The following is a 21,327-nucleotide window of genomic DNA, read 5'->3' as shown; positions in this document are numbered from 1 at the left end:
TCAGTAGCTCAAGACTTCAGTGTCCTCCACATATACAATGAAGCACTCCATGTGGCCTCGAAGGTTTTAGCACTCAGGAAATATCAGTGGACCAAAACAGCAAAAGCTGCCTCCCATGCCATCACACCCAGCCCCACTCACAGTGCTACTTTACCCTAAATTGTCACGTTAAGTGATGTACAGCAGACAGCATGAAAGACTGCTTAAGTGAGGCCTACAATATTACATAAGAACTCCTGGGGAGGAGAAGCAGCAACCGTTTATGAGATCTTGGTAACACAAACAAGTAAAGGTTATTAATTTCATCCCTCTGCTAGCACAAACTCAGCATCTTTTCATGGTTTCTTTCACCAACTAAAATTCTAATACCTAAAAGCACCAGCAAAGAAGTTTGAGTCCCTCATCCACAGCTCAAGGCCAAAAATAGTCTGGACACAGTTCCTCAGCATGTTAAAAATAACAGTTTCTAGCCTTTGTGTTTTAGCAGTAGCTGAATGTCACAAGGAAGCTTAGCAAGAGCTTTCCCACACTTCCCATTAATCGACCTCCCCACCCCACTCCTTCTCCAAGCTCCCAGTACTCTGTCTAGCCAGTTGTTTCCTTCCTGGAGCACAGCAATCTGTTCAAATGAGCATTACAGACATGGGCATCCAAGACCTTTTCAATTTTCTCCTACAGCTTTTCTCTTGTTTTTCCCCCATTTTCTTCAGGTGGCCAGGAGGGAATGACAGCAACTTTATTGGTGGTCTCAGCAATACATTTATTCCCTTGTGGCTAGAAAGCACAGGCTGCAGAGGGGACTCCCATACCGACCTCTGGAGTTGGGCAGGATTTTGGACTGTTCTGTATGGATTCTGATTTTGAAGAGTTTGACTGAGATTCCACTTTCTTGGCTTGTTTCTGAGAACTGGTAGCAGCAACTGGAGAGCCAACAGTGGCATCAGGAGCCTGCTGTGATGACTCCAACTCATCAGTCTCTTCATTGTGAACCTTCTTTGCACTCTGGTGAGTGAGCGATCCAGGAACAGTCGATGCTGCAATAAAATAATCTGTCCATTACTTTTAGCCACAGGCAGAATACAAGATCAGCTGTGAGCATCACAGTGAGCAAATACCATCTAGAGAAGCTCAAGCCTCTAAAAATGTGACTCATTTCACAGCGCAACAGACTGGACACCCTGGGCACTCTTTGGTCAGAGAAATGCCAAGTTCTCTTTATGACTACAAAATGAACCGAAGGTATTTACGAGAGACAGAGATCCCAAAAGTTAACTAAACATTTGCATTATTTCCTTTACACCTTTCCATTTACACAAATAACAACTGATTTGTCAAAACACTTGTAGACATCCCCAGCAATTACCCTTCTCCCAGTGGGGCTGTGGGGTAGAACTGCACAGAGCAAGAGGAAGCTCAGAAGTCACCAGCGTAGAGGTGAGAAGGTCGATTTTTCCTGTTTGAAGCCGGAATTGTTTGAGTTCCTGAGACAGGAGGCTGAACTGCTCTGTTTGACTGCGACACTGGTCTTCTAGATCTTTCACCCGTGCCTGACAGGAGAGACACAAGATGAGGCACAACCCCATATCAAACCACTAGTGAGGCTCCAAACAGCATTTGCCTTTGCTGCATCTTTTCAGTGGGTCTCAGACTCCAAGAACCTAAAGGTGTGCCCTGCCCAGGAATGGTCATTAGGAACTGGCAACTCTGTACCTACAGTATCTTTGAAAACCTGAGACTCATCATCTGTGAGGGAACTGACTGCAAGCTCAATTAGGAATTATCCCTGAAATGTTGGGTTTGAACTTCAATATCCTATCTGAGCCCTGTACAAGACCAGATGAGATAAGTCAAAGATAAATAAGCCTTGAATAGAAAAAGATTGGAAAGGCTTTGCATGTTTACTGGAGCATTAAAATCCCATCTCCAAAAGGAATTGCTCTCCCAGTGCTCTGTCTCGTCCACACTCCAGAGGCTCCAGCAAGCTCCCGAAACCTTACCCTGGCTTCCCCACCATTCTGAGCAGGACTCCTCGTTGCCCCTCCACATCTTGGCTCCTCCAGGCACTACGAAGGGCAGAGAGCATCAGCACCCTGGCTCTTGTTGCAGAACATTTCTTTGATGTGGGCAGCCTACACACTTTGCCACCAGGTCCTACAGGGATGACTTGCTCCAGGTAAATGCATGCTGAGTACAAGAAACCTACATCTCAGTAAGATGAGATGCACGGGAGCCTTGGGGAAATATTATAGAGAGGGAAAGATACATTCATACTAGAGAACCATTTGTATTTTCTAGTATTCTTTTTCTACCATCTCTAGATCTTCCCCTTCCAAAATATTGCTGAGTCCTGGCTGTCCTTACACATCCTCACATACTCCCTAGTTGTAGGACTATCAATTCCCAGGAGAACGTAACTGCTCCTTTCCCTCTTCTCAACCCTTCCACCGTGCAACAGGATATCTGTCTAGGAAGCCAGAGTAACCTATGTAGTCCTTACTCATGCACTTCAGGTAATAAGTAACAAAAAGCATTAGTGCTGGATGGGAATATATCATCTAATCAGCAGTTCTTCAACAGAGTTAAAGCAGACAATATTTAATTTGGCATTAGTGTATCTGGCTGATGAGGTGCAGGCTCTGCCTTGCAAGAGATTAAATTTGTTCCCTTTTTTGCCTTTGGGCTGGGATCACACCAGGCTTTGTAGTCACTCATCTCATCATTTTGCGTAGGTAAGATGCATCAAAACAGATGACTGCATTGTGCTCTTCAAAAACACCTTGTAGAAAAAAATTTCTAAGTGTCTTTTTCTCCTTCCAACTCAAAAAATAAATCATGCCCAAAAATATGTGAGACAAAAAGTGTGGTTTCTAGGCAGCTCTAAAAATAACACATCTGACCTGGAAAAAGCTTTTTTTTCTGGTCTCAGAGTACCACAAAATCTTTCTAGCCCATTCCCTACCAACTTAGAAGGGTGCATGAATTTTTATTTTGTTGTGACATATCCGTTTTAAATACGTCAGTTTATCACTTGTTTCCTTCACAACTAGCTAGGTATTCTCAGTCTTTAAGGGAAGCCTGGTGAAGTCTCTGAAGTCTGGCAAGAACTAACTGTCTCTGAACTGAAAGAGAATGTCAGATGCCATGAGCAACTTCCAGAAGTGTCTGTATTCTCCATTTGCTCAGAGTCAACTCCTTGTTCACTAAGTCATGCTGTACAGGATTCCTCTGCAATCATGAGTGTTTGAATTTACTTACAGTTAAGATTTTTCACATAAATGCTTCTCCCCTACACATTACATCTTAATAGAGAAAAGCAACCATGAACAGTGAGAACAGTTGCACTGTATCAAAGCAGGGCTTCCTTTAGACCAACATCTGTTCCCGATCCCACCTTGGGACACAGCCTACGACAAGAGACAGGTACAGAATGACTGCAGGACCAGAGAGGGGTTTTCCCATCTTGTCTGGAGACCTGAGCCAGCAGATGCATCTGGATATTGTGTTTAATGGCATCATAATAGTACCTTGGTTCTGTAAATGTATTAATCACAATTTAAATCCATTTATACTGGTGGCCAAGCCAATAGCCTGGATAATCCACAGTTTAATTTGGAGATACCTAATTAGTCAGGTGTTTTTTAAATCTTGTGTTATTCAAAACCATGTACAAACATCCCTTAAGTATTACTGCCACATCATACACAATGCGTACTTCTAGTGGACTGCTTCCAGAGGTTTACAGACAGCTTGGCAAGCAGCAAGTTTCCAGGGCAGCACTAGGAGGCAGGGGGATAAGGAAGAGGAGCCTAAGGACATGGCCAGGAGCTTCAGGGAACCAGCAGGAATCAAGCTCCAGACACAGAAGAGAAAGGAGACTTTTGTGCCTATGCCCAAGCCAAAAGGGGGAGAAAGAGGAGCCTCACACCAACTGAGATTGAGTAGCATGATTACCAGAAGAGGCTGCAAGAGCAGGGAGCAGAGCTTGGTGGGGTCAGTTTAACCACCAACTAGGAACTTACTCAGATCTTCTACACCAAGCTAGATCCAACCACCACCAGCTCAGCCCTGTCCTCTTAGACACTCTCCTTCTTGGCTGCTCTATTACACTTCTCCTACAGATGACGTTCCCCATCCAGATGTCCCTTGTTACCTTTCTCCATATCTCTTGCTATATGTTTTTGATATCAGAGAATCATGATTTTGCTAGAAAGGAAGTCTACAGGTCTGCAGTCCAAATGCCTGCTCAAAGCAGGGCTAATGCCAAAGGGATTAAAGGAACATCCATAACTCCACATAGACACAAGTGCTACTTCTATAGAATATGGGCATATCCTAATAACGTCCTTGGCCTGTTCCCAATTTTCCTAAAAGTTTCGAACAATTGTACTTGCCTTTTTGACCAAACTTGTGAATTCAGCTGACATTAAAAAAAAAAAACAAAAAACCAAACAAAACCACACCCTACCTCAAACACTGCACTTCCTGCCACAACAGGTAATTCAGAGCCCATCACTGTGCATGTTTAGTCACAGCTGCTTCTCCTCCATGTGCATGCCTTTGCACAGTCAGTGTTACCTGTCATTTAATCTCCCCATTACTCAGGAGATCTTCTCACAGCTCTTTGCAGTCAGATCTGAAGGAGACTGTTGAAAGTTGTTTTCTGTCAGCTACAAACCCCATCACTGCCACATAAGCCTTCTTTCCAAATAATTTGTGAATAGGCCAGCTAGCACAGCTCCCAGACTGTAACTTCATTAGTTTCTACCTCTTCTGTTAAAACTATTATTCACAATTTCTGCTTCCCATCTTCCAAACAACTCCAAAGCCAGCAGGATCTGTCTTTTTCTCTGTGGCACTTTCATTTGCAATGATATCACCATTGCTTTTGAGTTTTGAAGGAAACACTTCACTCCTGGACTGCAAGTAGTTCCCAAAAGACCTTCAAATGTATGTGACACATGCAGAAGGTGCACAGTTGGACAAATCTAAAAATCTGGAAATGCCAAAAAAATAAAGCTTCTAATTCTAATTGGTCGAGAAAGCAAAGCATTTAAACAGAAAAGCAGCTGCTCCATCAATTCATAGTAGTACTTCATTTAATTACATTTATTTCTTGGAGTTGACACTCTTGCAATCTTTTCCAGAGTATAGTTAAAACAAGGATATCAAGCAACTGTCAAAGTCAGGACAGAGGAGAAAAATGTCCTGTTTGACAAGATTATAGCAGTACCTGCATGCAATCCAAAGTACTCTGGTAGCAAGAAGAAAAGCAAAAAGAGATATAAAACCACATCAGCAGTTACACTAGCCAAAGATCAACAATCTGCCAAAGATAACCCAACCCTTAGTTTGAATGAAATTGTTTTCTCACCAACTTACAGTATCTGCCTTGTTCCATACTGAGATTTCCACATCATTACCATAAGCATCTGCTTGCTAAACAAAAGCCAAATCCCACATACCAAATGCATGAATAAGATAACCATGCACTGTTTGAGGGCATCCAAACCACGATATGCTTTGAGCCAAATCACAACATGCTTTGAGTGTCAGTGCTAAATTACAAGCCCTCTTTTCCCAGCACATTGCAACCACCCATAAAATCAACAGAATGGACACATTGCGTCCACACCTTTCCCCAGGTCTGAGACCAAGGAGTGATGGGAATCAAGGCACAGCTCAGAACCTGGCTTTGATATGATTTCAAGCTGCTGATAGCCTGCTCAGTCATGCACCCTGCTCCTCAGTCGGGGAAAACAAGCAAAGTTAAGCTCTATCACCATATTTCCCAACAAAATTCTACACTGGATTCCTGAAATCAGGCTGTCTGTCGCCTTTTGCATCTATGCAGTGCAAAAGGCAGTTGAGAATCTTTTCTCATGTACTTTGGAACCATTACTGAACTCCTTAATTGCCATGACCATAACACTCGAGATTTTCCTTCTAAGCTGAGACAGTCCTTCTATCCACGGCATCTCTGCACACAGAAACCATTCCATACCTCTACTCACCCCCATCACCGCCTTATCACAGAACTACAGAATAGCTGAGTTGGAAGACAGCTCTGGAGATCACCTAGTCCAACTCCCTCAGCTCAAAGCAGGGTCAGCTAGAGCAGGTTGCCAAGAGCTTTGTCTAGCTGAGTTTTGAACATCTCCATGGGGGGAGACTCCACTTAGGACAATCATGTGACTGAACTCTTCCAACAGGGAAATGGATCACACTCATTCTTCATTAGTATTGCATCAAAAAGCAATCCAAACACATGTAAAAATGACAATATGCAGCGTAGGCACCCCAGACCCCCTAATTTTGTCCTACACTGATGTTCCGGAATGACTATGATTATAGTTAAGTCATTTAAATGACTGTTGCTCCACTTTAAACTAGCTTCTAATGACAATTTCTCTTTCTTTGGTCCACCTGGTCTCATTGACTTATAAAGCATCTCTGTACCAGTAACATGAAAGCAAGAATATTTAACTGATGAGGCCATTGCAGAAGAACACAACCAGCCTCCCAAACACAGAACAAAATGACTGTCCCTTTCTTCCTTTGCACAGGTAGATGTCTCCCTTCCCTTAAAGGCTGCTAAGAAGTCAGCTAAATACCAACTGCCATAAGAGCAGCACCCATATCAGCTCTGATCCTGTCTCTGCAGCCAAAAGCAGATGTCCCAGAAAGGATGTGGAAATGGGGCAACACATAATGTCACTGCCCCACAATATTCGCCCAGCCTACAACAATTTCAGTCCCATCCAGTGGGAACCCAGCACTCTCAGGCTCTCCAGTTCAGATACAGGCCAGGCTCCCTTCAAAGGAGATGTTATTTGCAGCCGTAGAGCAATCTCCTCCATCAAGGACACTTACCATCTCACGCAACTCTCTTGGGCTCTGAACAGCCACAGAGCTGCTGCACAGGCAGCATCCCATCTGCCAGACCGCAGCATTAAGCTGTCTGCCATGACGGCAAAGCATGTTCTGTGTGGATGTCAGAGCACCCACACAGCTGGGCCAGCCTAGCAAATGGGGCAAGGGAGCTACCTCAAACTTCATCACTCACTACGCTCAGGCAAAGGTCACATTTCTCCTTTTTTTCCCCCTAATAAAAAGCATAGAGTACATATACATAAAAGCAATTTCAAATCACATGGACGCAAGTATTCTTCCTCCCTGCAGATGACACTGGAAAATGGAGCAGGCAGATCTCAGGTTGGTTACTTAACACATCCCTGAAAGAGTTGTTGGGCACAATCTGAATGAAGTAACCTGAGGACTGAGCAGGCCAGGATTTAATCCCCCAAAACGTTGACCCCAGAGACTACTCCACCAGCACAAACGATACTTGTTCACAGCAGCAACATGTTGCGTCTGATCAAGACGTTAACGCATTTTGCTCAAGAACCAACAAAACTCAGGGCATCAAGAAAGCTGATGTTAAGAACAAAAGATACCAAATCTGCAGCCACTAATCCATCTTGTTTTCTTCTGTCTTACCTCTAGAAGCTGTACTGCTCCTTCATGTTCTCTTTTTGCTTCTGCCTGTGCCTAAGAAGAAATAAGAAATGGAGTAAATAAGAAAGCAGCCTACCTAAGTTCACTTCTATCATCACCACCTTGATAGACCATTACAGATTTAAAACACTGTACAGACTGAAAGCATCTTTGGTCTTTGGACAAACAGCAGTGAGAGATCAGAACTGCTATTCATGAGAAAAGCCCTTCATTTTGCTCAGGTACCAGAGTTCATCTAGATGCAGACACTCTTCCCTGCTTTACTTTATCCTGTAAACTCACGTATACCTCCTCCATACACTGCACTTCCAAGGAAACAATGTGCAGGAGTCCCATCACTTTCCAGGGATTCAGAGAGTAAAGTGTCCATTCTCTCACACACTGCATACCTGCTGCAACCGTCTAACTTCCTCTTGCTTCTCCTGCAGGACTAGCAGCGCTTCCTTGTGCTCGACTTCCAGCTGCTGCCTTCGCTCAGCCACATTTCTCATGTGCTGCAGAAAAATTCACAGACAGCTGAAGGGTGACATTACTGAAATACTGTCCTGTGTCCTATCATGGGCCATGAAGTCAAAACATGGCCTGTATTTCATGTCACCATTAAACAGAGGAGAAAGTAAGAAACTCTTACCACAAGCCAGAGTAACACAGGCAAAAGAAAATCCTTAAATCAGTGATGGCCACCTTGTTTCCCCTCCCACCCAAATCCCTGAAGCAGCCTTTCTAAAGCACCTCTGCCCACTTTGGAAGGGCATGTTCCAGGATCCTGCAGAAGCACAATTTCCAATGGAAGCACAGAGACAAAAAAGAATGGACAAAAAAAGCAGAGACAACATGTGCCATCCAAAAGCAGCATTAAGTGTGTGGGCAGTCCTTCCAGCCATGTGGATCCTACTGACCTTCAGCACCTGCTCTAGATTCTCCAGCTTGGTTTGGAGTCCTTGATTCGTCCGAATTACTGAATCCCGTTCCTTAGTAACCAAAACAACCTGCAATTTCAGGTCAGCATTCTCAGATTCAACCTGAAGAGAAAGGGAGCAGGGAAGAGTGTGAGGAGTCCTCCCTCTGAGGAGGAAGGAGCGGCAGAGATGACATGTGATGAACTGACCGCAACCTCCATTCCCCATCCCCCTGCACTGCTCAGGGGGAGGAGGTAGAGAAGATTGGGAGTGAAGTTGAGCACGGGAAGAAGAGAGGGGTGGGGGGAAGGTGTTTTAAGATTTGGTTTTATTTCTACTCTGATTTGACTGGTAATAAATTAAACCGATTTCCCCAAGCTGAGTCTCTTTTGCTCGTGACGGTAATTCGCGAGTGATCTCTCCCTGGTCTTATCTCAACCCACGAGCCTTTCATTACATTTCCCCCACGCTAGCCTTCCCACCTTGGTCTAGTTGAGAAGTGGAGTGATAGAGTGGCTTTGGTGGGCACCTGTCATCCAGCCAGGGTCAACCCACCACAAACATGTTCCTAGAACACAATCCTCCAATCCACCCTCCCCTGAAATCCGCTCTGCAAACTGAACGATGCAAGTATCTTGCCTTTGTCCCAAGACCTGAAGCTTTTGGGTTTTCCATCTGGCAAAGGCTGCTTTGAATTGCAGGGGTAGCTTTCTCCCCTGCCCCATCATCAGCCACCATAACTCCTCCTCAAGGACAACAAAACAATGTCAGAGGTGACTGAGGACTTTCAAACACACCATATGCTTGCACCACTTGCAGTGATGGGTTCTGCTCTACTACCACTGTGACCAGTGCACACTGCTTCCCCACCAATCACTGTCCATCTTTGGTTATGAACTCATTAACAAGTTACCACAGGTAAACAAAAGTATGAACTTAAGTAAGGACAAAGCATCTCACTCAACTCTTGGGAAACCCTGTAATAAAAATAAGGCAGTTAACTGCTCTGCTTGCAGTTACCATGGGGTATGCAGGACAGAGAGGTACACAGAGGGGCGTACACCCATTACTCAGCTGGCAACGTGAAAACCTAGCATGCTAGCAAGTTCTCCTCAGCAAAATTTTACAGAAGCTAATGCTCCATCTGGCAAAAATACTGCTTTTTACCTGTCCTGCCCATCCAGCCTTCTCGTTCAGCTGCAAGTTCTCTTCGGCCAGACGTGCATTTTCACTTTGTACCTCCTGCAGCTGGATCTCCTGTCCAGAAAGAAGAGGCATTACTACACCAAGACCCTCAGACTAACTCCCCCCAATTATTCTGCAGGGCAGCTCCACTGCTCCTGTTGACTAATGGTGCAGGATGCTGATGGGATGCTGCTTGAGGGGTGGAAGGCAACAGCATGCATCACTGCTCAAGCAGATACGAGCCCTGTGCCAGATGATCTCTTTAGTTTCTTTTCCCATTAATGTAGCCTCAAAGCCCAGAATGAGAAAGACATTTCCTTGTCTACTTCACAACTCCAGTATCATATTATTTACATATAGCTGTCTCTACCTCTTCATCTCTACCTAAAACAATTCAAGTTTCACTGTTGGTTCAAGATCACAGTCTTCTTGACAATTTCAGTTAAGGAAGAAAAATTATTTGGAAGAATGATGCCAAAGAGAGTTCTAGACTGCAAACTCAAGAGTTTTAAACAGCTGACTGAAACCAGGATTCAGTCTGGAGTTAAGAAAGCAACATGAGCCAGCTATCACTCTGCCTTAGAGAATACTGTCTCTGAGCAGGCAGGAGACCATGGACATATGGAGAGACACTGACCGAATTTGTCAGGTCCAGCCCATCCACAGCAACTTTGTACAGCATTAGATGAATTAAATAGTTGCATAATCACATGACTCCACATAGACACAGACACACACTTCCCCATCCCAGTGTTTTACGGATCATCAAATATTTTCTGGCTATCCCAAGAGCTAATTCCCTGTGCACACAGTCTAAGTCCCAGTACTTCAGGGTGAGTTGGTCCCTTCCTGTCCTTGAAAAGCTGCTGTCTAACAACATACAATGACCAACTTATTCCTTAAATGTCCCATTCTAACCCAGACAATGAGGCTGAGCTATGAACTATGAACTGCAATTGAGTCTGAGCTGTGCATTAGAACTGACCTGAACTGAGATTTGAACAAGACGTAAAACATCTATTCAGAAGGTAAGCACCCTTGGGTGAAACTAGACATTGTCATAGTCACTAATGCCACCAGTGCTGCTCAGCAAAGTAGAAACAGAAGGGAGAAATCCAGATGCTGTGATATGACCTGCAAAACCTCCATGAAATTAAACAGAGGCAGGATTTTACCCAACAAATAAGAAGAACAAGAAAATGACTGTGGGTTTGTGTAATTACCATCTCAAGACACAGAAATGTTTCAATACTCGTCTAGAGTGCATGTGAAAATGGCAAGTATCTCCTCAAACTAGCAAAGGCCACAGAGTTTCATCCAGTGACTTATGTAGCTATATTCAACCCATAGCTAGCTGAAAGACCAAATAAACAATTCCAGCCTCAAGGGCTGGAGCCCAAAATTTGTGACACTGTTCAAATTAAGGACTGGTGATTCCTTATGAAGATAAACTGAAGAGAATCCAAGAGAGGCACACAACAACCTAGCTTCTCTTCTACCATTATGCTCACAACAGTATGCAACAAGAACACTTACCAGTTCTTTGCATCTTTTATGCTTTTTCCTTACTTCATGCTCAAGGTTTTCACATTTTTTGCGCTTCTTCTTGAGCTCAAATTCCTGCACAAAACAAGCATAAGTAGATCAGCAAGTCCACATTCTTACAACGCATAAGAAATTCAAGCACAGCTTCTCAGACCCAATGCTGTATTAGATATTTTTATTTTCTTCAGAAAATCTCTTTGTGACAAACATAAACAATACAGAAACCAAGGGAGATTTTTTTAAAAGGTAGTAAAACTAAAAAATTTTTCAGATGGAATAGCTGTTCCTCTCTTCCCCAAGCCTTTTGTCTTCTGGAAACAGTTCTCTGTTTCCCATTTACACAGATTGTTCCTACTTGTATAGGATAGTATGGAGGACAGGATGCAGGGGACAAAAACAGCTGTGCAAAATATTCAGCTTGAAACACTAGCTGTGCTATCTTAGCTCCTATTCTAATCCAAACGACACCTAACAGAGAGCAGACATCCTCTGGTTATATACCTTTATCTGCAGTTGCTCACTACTACTCTTGGTTCCTCAGATAGATAAGAGCAGCTAAACCACACTGTGAACTGTCCTACTTTGCTGGAATAACTCACAAGGGACATATTCCTCACACGACAATTGTCCCAGGTTAATCATATCTGTTCCCAGTTCAAATAAGACTAAACCAAACACAGCACAGAATCTACTGGCGCATCTCCTTCTCATTTTAGCATGACATATTCCCCTGCCAGCCCTATATCTGGACTTGCCACCCAGCAACACTCTCCCTGCAGATGGCCTGTGTTTTCCCACCGATTCCCCAAGCTTCCCACTTTTGCAGAGCAGCTGCACCTAAAAACACTTCAGTCTCCAAAATCTCTGCCTGGATTGAACAGGTGAAAACCCTAACAAAAAGTATAGCCCTCATTCACCCAAAACCAGGTTCACAACTCACCAGCTGCTGTATCTGTTGGCTGCTCTCTTGGTCTGTTATTGCATTTTTGGGAGGGAAATTTTCATGTCCTTCAAAGGCAGGTTCCAGCGGTTGCACACCTGGTTCCACCTGGAAAATAAGCGAGACACTAGAGAGCTCAGTGACAGCCAGAACTACAGAGCACACTATGCACACCAGGAGAGAAGAGCCTCTCCTGGCAGTACTGGCTGGGAGAGCAATGCTCTGCATGAAAATCACTGATCTCTGAACTGCGCCACTGGACACAGAGAAAGGTGAACACCATGCCAGGGATCTCTCAGCCACCAGAGACCTGTGCTGGTAGTCTTCTGGAGCCCAGCGCCAACCAATCCAGCTTGACTAAATCACCCCATGCAACAGTGGGCTCCAGAAAACTCTCAGATCTGAGTTCCCATTTGTACCTCATCTAAGGTTTCAATGAGAGGCATAAGAAACACCTTTCATGGCCTTCTCCAAAGCAATAAAAAGATGACGGTCAGAAGGGAGAACACAACCCTCAAAACCAGCAGAAAGTAGAAATCAGTGAAGATGTCAGAATCTAAAGGCAGGGAAGAGCAGACAAAAAATACCAAGAAATGGAGCATCCCACCTCAGCTGGTAGCTGAGAAGGATTGAAATGGCAGCATATGTGCCAACACCAAACCAGATGAAATGAGACACTTCTCTCTACACATTTGCACACAAGTTTCTAATAAGATGCCTTTTAATTTGGGCTACAGACAAACACACCTTTAATCCTCTGAATTTTCACTCTCAACTGATTTGGGTTGGGCTCGATGATCTCTCAAGGTCCCTTCCAACCCAAAGCATTCTATGATTCTATGATTCTATGACATTGTCTGCCTAGAGTAATCCCTGACAGCGGAACAAGGCCTGAGGTAAGCAGAAGAAAGAGGGCTTTGATAATGTTTTAAACATTGAATTTAAAGTTATTTTTGATAAATAAATTTTAGGGACAGGAGATCTTTAGGATCATCAAAGCCCACTTGTACGGTGAGCAAGCAGCAGGATTTTGTGACTCTATCTCAGCCTTTACCCTTTGGTTGACCTCTCAAACGTGGAATTTCTCACTTCACTTTGAACACCTACAGTGCTGAGGGACCTATGTTACTAAGTCTGAGCTCCCTTTACAGTCAGTCATCAGGCCAGTGTCTAAGCACTATACCTAAAATGTGATTTCTTTTACCTATTTTAGGCTTGAAAGCCACAGGTTTTAACTACACCTATATTCGTGGCTCCACTGAGGAAAGCCAGAAAACTCTTAAGAGAATACACTCAAGCCCAGACTATCAAGGTTTTCACATTTTCTGCTACAAAGAAAATTCTGAAACCACCTGTGATGTGAACCTTATTCCCTACCACCCATGGAACAAGGTTCACTTGGGAGTCTGCAGTCTGAGCACCAACCAGCAGCTGGAAATCTCGAGATCCTCCACCCAAGCCATAGCACCTTATAAGCCCCAGCCCTTGGGAGCTTTCAAACATGCTGTAAAAACAGTATTTAACTCTGGAATATCCATGCATAAATGTTTCTGAGACGCTGGGGTTTTTTTAAACCATCTGGCACATACTAAGTTTCAAATCTGTATTTCACAGCTCCCCTCCAAAATTATGCTTCCTCACAAACTGAAAACATTCCATTTAGTCAACTTTAATGAAATTAGGTCCCAATAAATGCTAGTGGATGCCAGCTAAGGTTAGATACTCACTGCGCAAGTACCATGCAATATGCTTCATAAGTCACACTCTCTTGCAAATAGATATGCAAGACAAATTTACTTGTTTCTGATCATTTCCCAGCAAAAAGCTAAACAAAATGATGACATTCCTAATTACAGACAACTTACAAAAATTACAAAATTATAAATTTACCCACATGGACCTAATTTCCACCCAAGAACAATGACACGCCCCCAGCCACATGCTCATATACTGTTATTTTTATGCAGAACCCAGACTCATCACCGTACTAAACAACTGATAAACGAGACTGGCACACACCATGAAGACAGCTGTGACCTGGAGCTGTGCCACCCCATTCACAGCAGGGACTGGAAGATGCACAATGAATGAGCCAGATGCAAGGAATCTGTTCAACCATACAGTTAAAATTCACTGTAGAACAACTGCTTTCTACCCCCAGTGCTATCCACCTGGGCGCACTGACGTTGGCAGAGACCCTGCTGAGAGAGCAAGATGGGGCTGTACAACTGATCAGCATCCCCGGGGTGTACCAGCTAAAGCCGAATACAGAACAGGCACAGAAGTACCTGTACTTTAGCAAATGACCAGAAAGTTTAAAAAACATGCAACAGAGTAAATTAAAAATAAATTAAAAAAAAAAATAAAAGCTCTGCCCTTGGTGCCCAGAAAGCATCATCACAATCCTGCCCTAAAAGAATCGCTACCACGTTTTCCATCTAACCATGGCCCATTCCCTCAGCTGTGCCAGGGCAGCTCTGTGCAGTGTCAGGCAGAGCTGGATCAGAAAACTGATGCAGGTTTCAGGACAAGGGGCGAGGAAGGCTGGGTTTGCTATTGTTTTTAATTCAGATCCATTACATCCCGCTGCTCAACATGAGTTGCACTGCCACAACTAAAGGGGCAGTAGAACAAGCAGTGGTGAACAGGCAGCTGTTTAAGCCAGCACCGCCACTGAAACAAATCCCTGCTAAATTATGATCCGTCATTACAGAGATAAGCATCACCCCAAAACCCTAAATAAAGAAGTAGAGAAATCAGAAGGAGAACAGAGAAATGGGATTTTCCAAGGACATTTAGAAGAGAAGTTTGCTCTTTATACTGAGGAAGTTATTTGAAATCTGGGGAATACTACCCTGATGCACTGTGCTGGGGAGCAGGAGAGAGGAGCAAAGTAATTCTTTTAATTACGATAATTGTGGTTACTGCTCCAAGAGCCGACTTCATCCTCAGCATGGCACCACTGCGCCCACATGAATACAGTCCGTTGAGCGCGGAGTGTTCTCTATTACAGGTTTCAGCTAAGAGACTGGCAACAGCCTCCTTGCTCCCCCTTCACTACTGCTGTCAGGCTTAGTCTTGTTACTATTTATCAGCCAGAAAATCTTCTGACAATGAGGACAGACTCTCCTGAATCAGAGAAATAAAGAGCATCCATGAGAAAGACTGTAATACGTGTTCTTGTCTGACAGAATCTGCAGGGTCAGTTGAAAACCAAGGTATGGAATGGCTGTTCAAGGAAGGCAAAGCCAGAGCAGAGAGTGAAAAAAGAAGTCTGTGCATCCCTCTTCACCATGGAGGAATTTGCGGGGTGATGGGCCACCAGGGCAAAAATCTCAAACCATGAGGAACAGCTGAGGATCTCTCTCAAACAGAACTGTCTATAAGAACAACTGTGGAAGCCAACAAAATAAACAGTAACAAATCACTAACATTAGACAATATTCACCCAAGGGTTCAAAAACCTTCTTCAGAATGAACTGAGTATCTCACTTCAGCAGTAACTGAATTAAGACATGTAGTGTGCCACTTCTCCAACACAGCCTTAATATGAAATAACTGGAAGATGGCAAACATCAAGTTTTAAGAGCATTACAGTAGAGATCTGTGGAAACACAGACCAGTATGTCTGACACCTGTTCCAGGCAAACTGACAGAAATTGCAACAAAGATTAGGCAGATACTTTAAAAAAAAAAAAAAAAAACCAAACATATATTGGGGAAAAAAAACCCCACTCGCAAATCTCTTTAAAGAGTTTTGCTAAGGTGTCAGCAAGCCATTGGGTGAGGGAGATCCAGTAGGTACAATCTGCTTGGGTGCTCTGAACACATTCAGCTACAGTGCTTTGAAACGCTTCTGCAGACACCGAGCCACCACAGGATGAGGGTGAAGGTTTTCTCCCAGGTAAATAGCTAGTAAAAATGAGAGGACCAAAAAAGAGGCAGCAGGAACCATGCTGTCCAAGTACTGATGTAGCAAAGAGACAAATGGTGAAGAGGGCCTCATGACACTGAGAGATTACAGAGGACTGTCAGACAAGTGACGTTTTAATAGAACCCAGTGCTTAGACAAAAAGGCAAAGACATCTATTGGGAAAGGGAGAGAAAACTTCATTATGCCACCATATAAATCAATGACACAGCATCTGGGATACTGCGTGCAGTGCTGCTTCCCCAACACAAAAATGACAGAGAAAATGTACAAAGGAATGAGACAATGATTAACACTGAATAATGGACGAGGTTAGAAAGAAACAAACAAAAAAAACCTGGCTGAAGGAGACAGGCCTATAAACTCACGAGTGACTTGGAAAAGACAAACAAGGAATGAATATTCAATACAGCTTCTATAAGAGCTGGAGAACAATAAATGAGAGCCGCTGTTGGGAGTTTGAGAGAAGACGAGTAGCCCATCCTCACACAGCCTACAGATGTGAAATTCTACCACGGGACACCGTGGGTACTGAAAACTTCAGAAAGAAACCGGGTGAACCCACACAAGACAAACCCACCAGGAGCCAGCAGACCCCGCGGTGCCGCCCCTGGCTCAGGAAACCCACAAACCGCTGGAGCTGGGGGGCACTGGGGTGCATCTGGCACCCGAGGCCCGGCCTCACGCACCCACCCGCCTGCCAGCCCGGCCTGCGGGCAGCCCTGGAGGCCGCTGCCGGCCCCTCACCACCAGCCCGGCGCCAGCTCACGGGGACGGTGCGCCCTCGCCGGAGGCGCCCACCAGGACGGGCCCAGACCTCGGCCCCCACGGCGGGCTGAGCCCCTCAGCCGGCCCCAACCCTCTCACCGCGGCTTCGACCTCCTTTGTGGAGGATTTCGCCGCCGAGCGCTAAGGAAAAGCCCCGCTGCCGTACCCCGCAGGCAGCGGAGGCCCCGGCGGGCCTGGCCCGGCGTCCCGGGAGCGGCCGGGACCGGCCGCGGGAGAGGCGCTCCCCGGCGGTGCCTCGGGCGCGCCCGGCCCGGCCCCCGGCGGAAGCGGCGCCGCAGCCGCCCCCGGCCCGGCGAGGGGCGGCGCGGGAGGGCCCGGCCTTACCTGCCGGCTGCGCGGCCCGCCAGCGGGGAGGCGGCGCCCTGAGGCAGCCCGGATTTGCCGGGCCGTACCACTGCGGCCGCGGGGGGGTGCGGCCGGGGCCGGGCCGCGCCGCGCCGGGACCGAGGGCCGGGGTCGGCCGGGTCGCGGCCCTGCTCCTCAGCGCGGCCTGGCCGTGAGGCGCGGCCCGCCTTGGGGATTCGCCCTGGCTGGTGCCATTGCGCCGGCGGAGGTGGAGGATGGCACAGGGGCCGTGCGGGGGACGGGCCTGTCCCTGGCAGGGGATAAGGATGGGGGTCACGGAGCAGCAGGCCTCCCTGCCACCGCCCCTATGGCCCATCGCTCGCCCACTGGGAGCCAGTGCCTGAACCTCCACCAGCACTGAAAACGTGTGTTTTCAGCAAATGAGGGTAAAAAGAGGGGTTGCCCAGTATCCTAGGCTGGAAAACGCAGTGTGGGAGACCCATGCAGGGGAAGATGAGCAGCGTGGCTCAGTGTCCCTGCCCTGGAGTGGGCTGCCAGCAGCGCCTGTGTCCCCCCTCAGCCGATGAGACCTGGCGCTTGAATTGGCCATTTTAGAAACCAGCACAGCTCCTGTTTGCAGTGGACGTGAACCGCAGTGCTCATGTGCTCTTAAGAAGTTTCCTAAGAACAGTAATTAATTGAGTAATTAAACTGAAAAACTTTTAGATCACTGACCCACTTGTCTCACCTCCCTGTGTGCTTCCCCACCAAGAGCTGGGTCTCCCAAGTGGGCCTCCTTCGGTAGAGGTGAACCTTTGATGCAGGTATTTAGTGTTGATACGGGCAGTCCCAAGCGTGCGGCAGTGCTTGGCAAAGTGCTGCCTGAACTGATTTTAGAGGAACGTAGACACTCCTTGAAATTCTTCAGCGCGATCTGTCGCTGCAGCCGTAACACCTCTCTCTGGGATTCCCGCAACAGGCGATCAAACTCGGTGACGTTCAGGCAGTGAGGGTCATCCTGCGGGAAATGCAAACACGACATCATGTCGCTGACAAGTTCTAAAAGGTGGAATAGGTCAGGGTGGTGATTTAACGTGCAAACTCCAAAAGCCTTACTGAGGAGACACTGGTGAAAACCAGGTAATGTGGCATACAAAGATTTCTGTTTCCTGGGTCTCCAAAACCTCAAAAGCATTCACTTTGCATCCCTTATGCAAATACATTATTCCTCCCACAGATGAAAACTACCCTGTAATACTTCTGCAGCTAGCCCAGCACTAAGCAAAAGGGCTTTTCTAAGTGTGTGCTTTCTCAGTGCTTGCCAGCAGAGAGCGTGTCAGGATAGCATCATTTCATTTCCCAGCCAAACGAGAGCCTTAGCTGGTGTACCTCCTTGATGTTCGTGCTGGCATTCTCTGCAGCCCTAACAGTGGTTAGGGCTTTAAATGGTGGAAAGAATGACGAACATTTGGGATTTGTTCAGTTCTTTCTCAGGATAATGTTTGCTTTTCAAACGTTGATTTCTAACCTCTTCACAGACAGTATGTGTGGATGGGCCCCTATATTTAGCACAAGATGTCATTCCCATCCACTTCAGACCCCAAACCATCAGCTTTTGAAGGAAACCAGTGCAATCTTACTCTCACAAAAAACGGTGAAAATATGTCACCAGCTTGTTTAAGTCTTCAAAGGTTTTCAGATTTCAGGAAGCTGAAGAAACACGTACCTGCATTTCCATACATACGTACAAAAGCTGATTATGAAAATCTGTCTTTACAAATGTGCTGCTGGAGGAGACATTGCTCATTCCCCTGGAAAGCTCCTAAGCCAGTGAATTCAATGCATAATTGATATCCAGGATAAATTTAATCTGCTTCCCTGTTCACTTCTTATTTGCCCTAAAAATAGCGTGTGCTTTTTAGATACAATTTGTGTAGAAAACCGTGGTTACTCTCACGCTACAAGGGGGAAACTGAGGCAGCATTAATGGGAACTGATTACAGATTCAAGAAGTGAGCAGCTGGGCCTCCTCTGTGCCAGACCCGCATTCAGGCTATCAGGGTAGTAGTTCTTGAAACAAAATTGGTTGTGGCTCTGTATAAAATCTCCCTTCCCCCACCAAAAAAAGGCAGCTATTCCCAACAGACAGCCTCTGAAGCCTGGGGGAACAAGGGAGTAGAAAAAAAAGCTCAGTCCTCCACTCAGTTTCTATTACACACATCCCCTGCAGCTGCCTTGCTGTTCCCCGCATTCCCCACTTGCAAGAATCCATGCTGCAAGAAATTGTAGCCTGGTTTTAGCTGGAGCTGGGGTTTGGTTGGAAGCCCGTCACCAGAGCATAATCTCAGGAAATAATTTTATCCTATCCTAAGAGCCCTGACTTTGCAAAACAAGGCCAATGCTTTTGCAGCCCAGCATGCAGGGTGTCCGTCCTGCTACTGAAAAGGAACTAAGTAGATCCACAGTGATTGAAAAATTTGTGCTGATTTAAATACCCTAGATTCAAATTGATTTGGTTACAAACTCTGAGCGTGCATATAATATCTCTGCATATAAACCCCTCATTGGCATAATGCATTTTGCATGCTGCAGACAGATTACATGAATTTTGAATTTTAACTAGCTGAAAATTAGAATTTAATGAGTGGCTTGCTTGGAAGAGAAATGGGAAAACCAAGATCAGACAGAACGATCTCCTCTCTTCTCTGCAGAGTCCCTGCTCGTGTATCGATGCCCCCCATTACTGGTGCCTCAGCAGTTACACAAACAGATGGTCTTACCTGCTGAGCCAGGGTGGTCACCCATACCCTAGCAAGGCAGCAGCTGAATTCATCAACCCTGAGGATTGCACCCATGTGTATTTCTTTGGCCAGTAATGAATCTTGCTCACCTGCCTTTGTCACACTCCTCTACGATTTGTCACTCTCCTGTCCCTGGCAGATTCAGGTTGCCCAGCATGCTCTGCTAGGAAAAACAGACTGCTCTGGAAAGGGTCTGTTCCCACTTCTGTGGGGGTCTGCGGTGAGAAATCAAGGGGACAGGAAGGGAATTTCTTTCTGGTGACATCATAGAGCACAGTTGGACCCGGATAACTTTCTCCTGTGGTTTAATGCCAGAAGAGATCAGTGGGGCAGCCTGTACAAACAGCAGACACCTGATGATTCTTGTCCTGATGAGATCTACATTAGGGAAAGACTGAGAATCTACCTTCAAACCCATAGTTAAAATGAACATATGGGGAGGTCAGGGACAGAAATAAAGCTGCTTTCAGCAAGGAAGTATTTATCACCCAAGTATCATATAAGTAGGGTAGGTAGAAATGTAAGTATTCATTCAGCTCAGCTGGGTGCAGGAATGTAGGGTTGTACTTGACCATGTCTGCATTAGCAAAACGGGGGAATCCAGTGTGAGCCCTAGTGTTACTGAGCTTCTCATGAGAGTTTATTGACTAACCTAAACTGAAAACATCTAGTTAGTGAACAAAAGATGTATCTGATATGCCCAGAACAGGTTGCTTTATTCATCTTGAGTGTGAATCATTTCACCTAGCTTCAGATGTCTGCAGAGGCTCCTTTCAGAGTCATCGCAGAGAAGCAGTGCTTTGAGGGAGCGACACATCCAACCAGTTTTAGAGAGCTGTCTTGGGATGAACTGAATTATCCCTTTTATCCCATTATTTATATTGGCAAGTTCTGTGCTGGTGCTGAGGGGAACACAGGTCACTAGCCCAGGTGCAGGCATCGGCACCATAGATGGTTTCATGAACACCCATCCCTGTCTAGTGATTTGTATGCTTAGTCACAGTCATACAAGGATGCACCTAGTTATCACCAGTCTCATGGTGGCTGTGAGCACTCAGAAAGCTGTAGCTCAAGACATGGGATTTAGAGTGGTTCTTGGGAACATGCTTATCTGGTATACTTTTTAAAGAAACACTTTAAAAGGAGGTCCTGCTTCTACATCTTGCTTGAAGCGCAGCACTGTGAAAAGTCATCCTGTATTTGTGGCTTCTCAGGGTTTTCCAGGGGGAAAGTTTTATTGCTGTTGAAAATGGCAGCTCAGACCCATGAATTCACAGAGGGACAACTAGGGTGTCCCCCAACACACTGTTCTGGAGGGGTCTGGACACCATCTCTGCCACACACTCACCCAATGTCCCCCAGTCCAAATCACACATCAAATGCCCTCTGTTTTCTGTCTGCACTTGGGACTAATTGCCCTCACACCGCTTCCTGGAG

The 21,327-nt window shown here is 45.7% G+C and overlaps 1 protein-coding gene across 1 annotated transcript in view; it reads right to left on the bottom strand.

Moving 5' to 3' along the window:
- Positions 1-21,327, bottom strand: part of TSPOAP1 (TSPO associated protein 1) — a 72,143-nt gene that overhangs the window by 33,397 nt on the left and 17,419 nt on the right. The window contains exons 5-14 of the mRNA XM_075719626.1: positions 17,838-18,107; positions 12,085-12,192; positions 11,136-11,219; positions 9,582-9,671; positions 8,415-8,537; positions 7,905-8,009; positions 7,498-7,548; positions 5,231-5,251; positions 1,364-1,547; positions 814-1,034 (exon numbers count right to left, since the gene is read on the bottom strand). Of these exons, the coding sequence (XP_075575741.1) occupies positions 814-1,034; positions 1,364-1,547; positions 5,231-5,251; positions 7,498-7,548; positions 7,905-8,009; positions 8,415-8,537; positions 9,582-9,671; positions 11,136-11,219; positions 12,085-12,192; positions 17,838-18,107 (1,257 nt within the window). The remainder of the gene's footprint in view (positions 1-813; positions 1,035-1,363; positions 1,548-5,230; positions 5,252-7,497; positions 7,549-7,904; positions 8,010-8,414; positions 8,538-9,581; positions 9,672-11,135; positions 11,220-12,084; positions 12,193-17,837; positions 18,108-21,327) is intronic.

The sequence above is a fragment of the Pelecanus crispus genome, chromosome 12 (genome assembly GCF_030463565.1).
Source record: "Pelecanus crispus isolate bPelCri1 chromosome 12, bPelCri1.pri, whole genome shotgun sequence".
Classification (NCBI taxonomy): Eukaryota; Metazoa; Chordata; class Aves; order Pelecaniformes; family Pelecanidae; genus Pelecanus; species Pelecanus crispus.
This window is presented reverse-complemented; position numbering and strand designations above follow the sequence as displayed.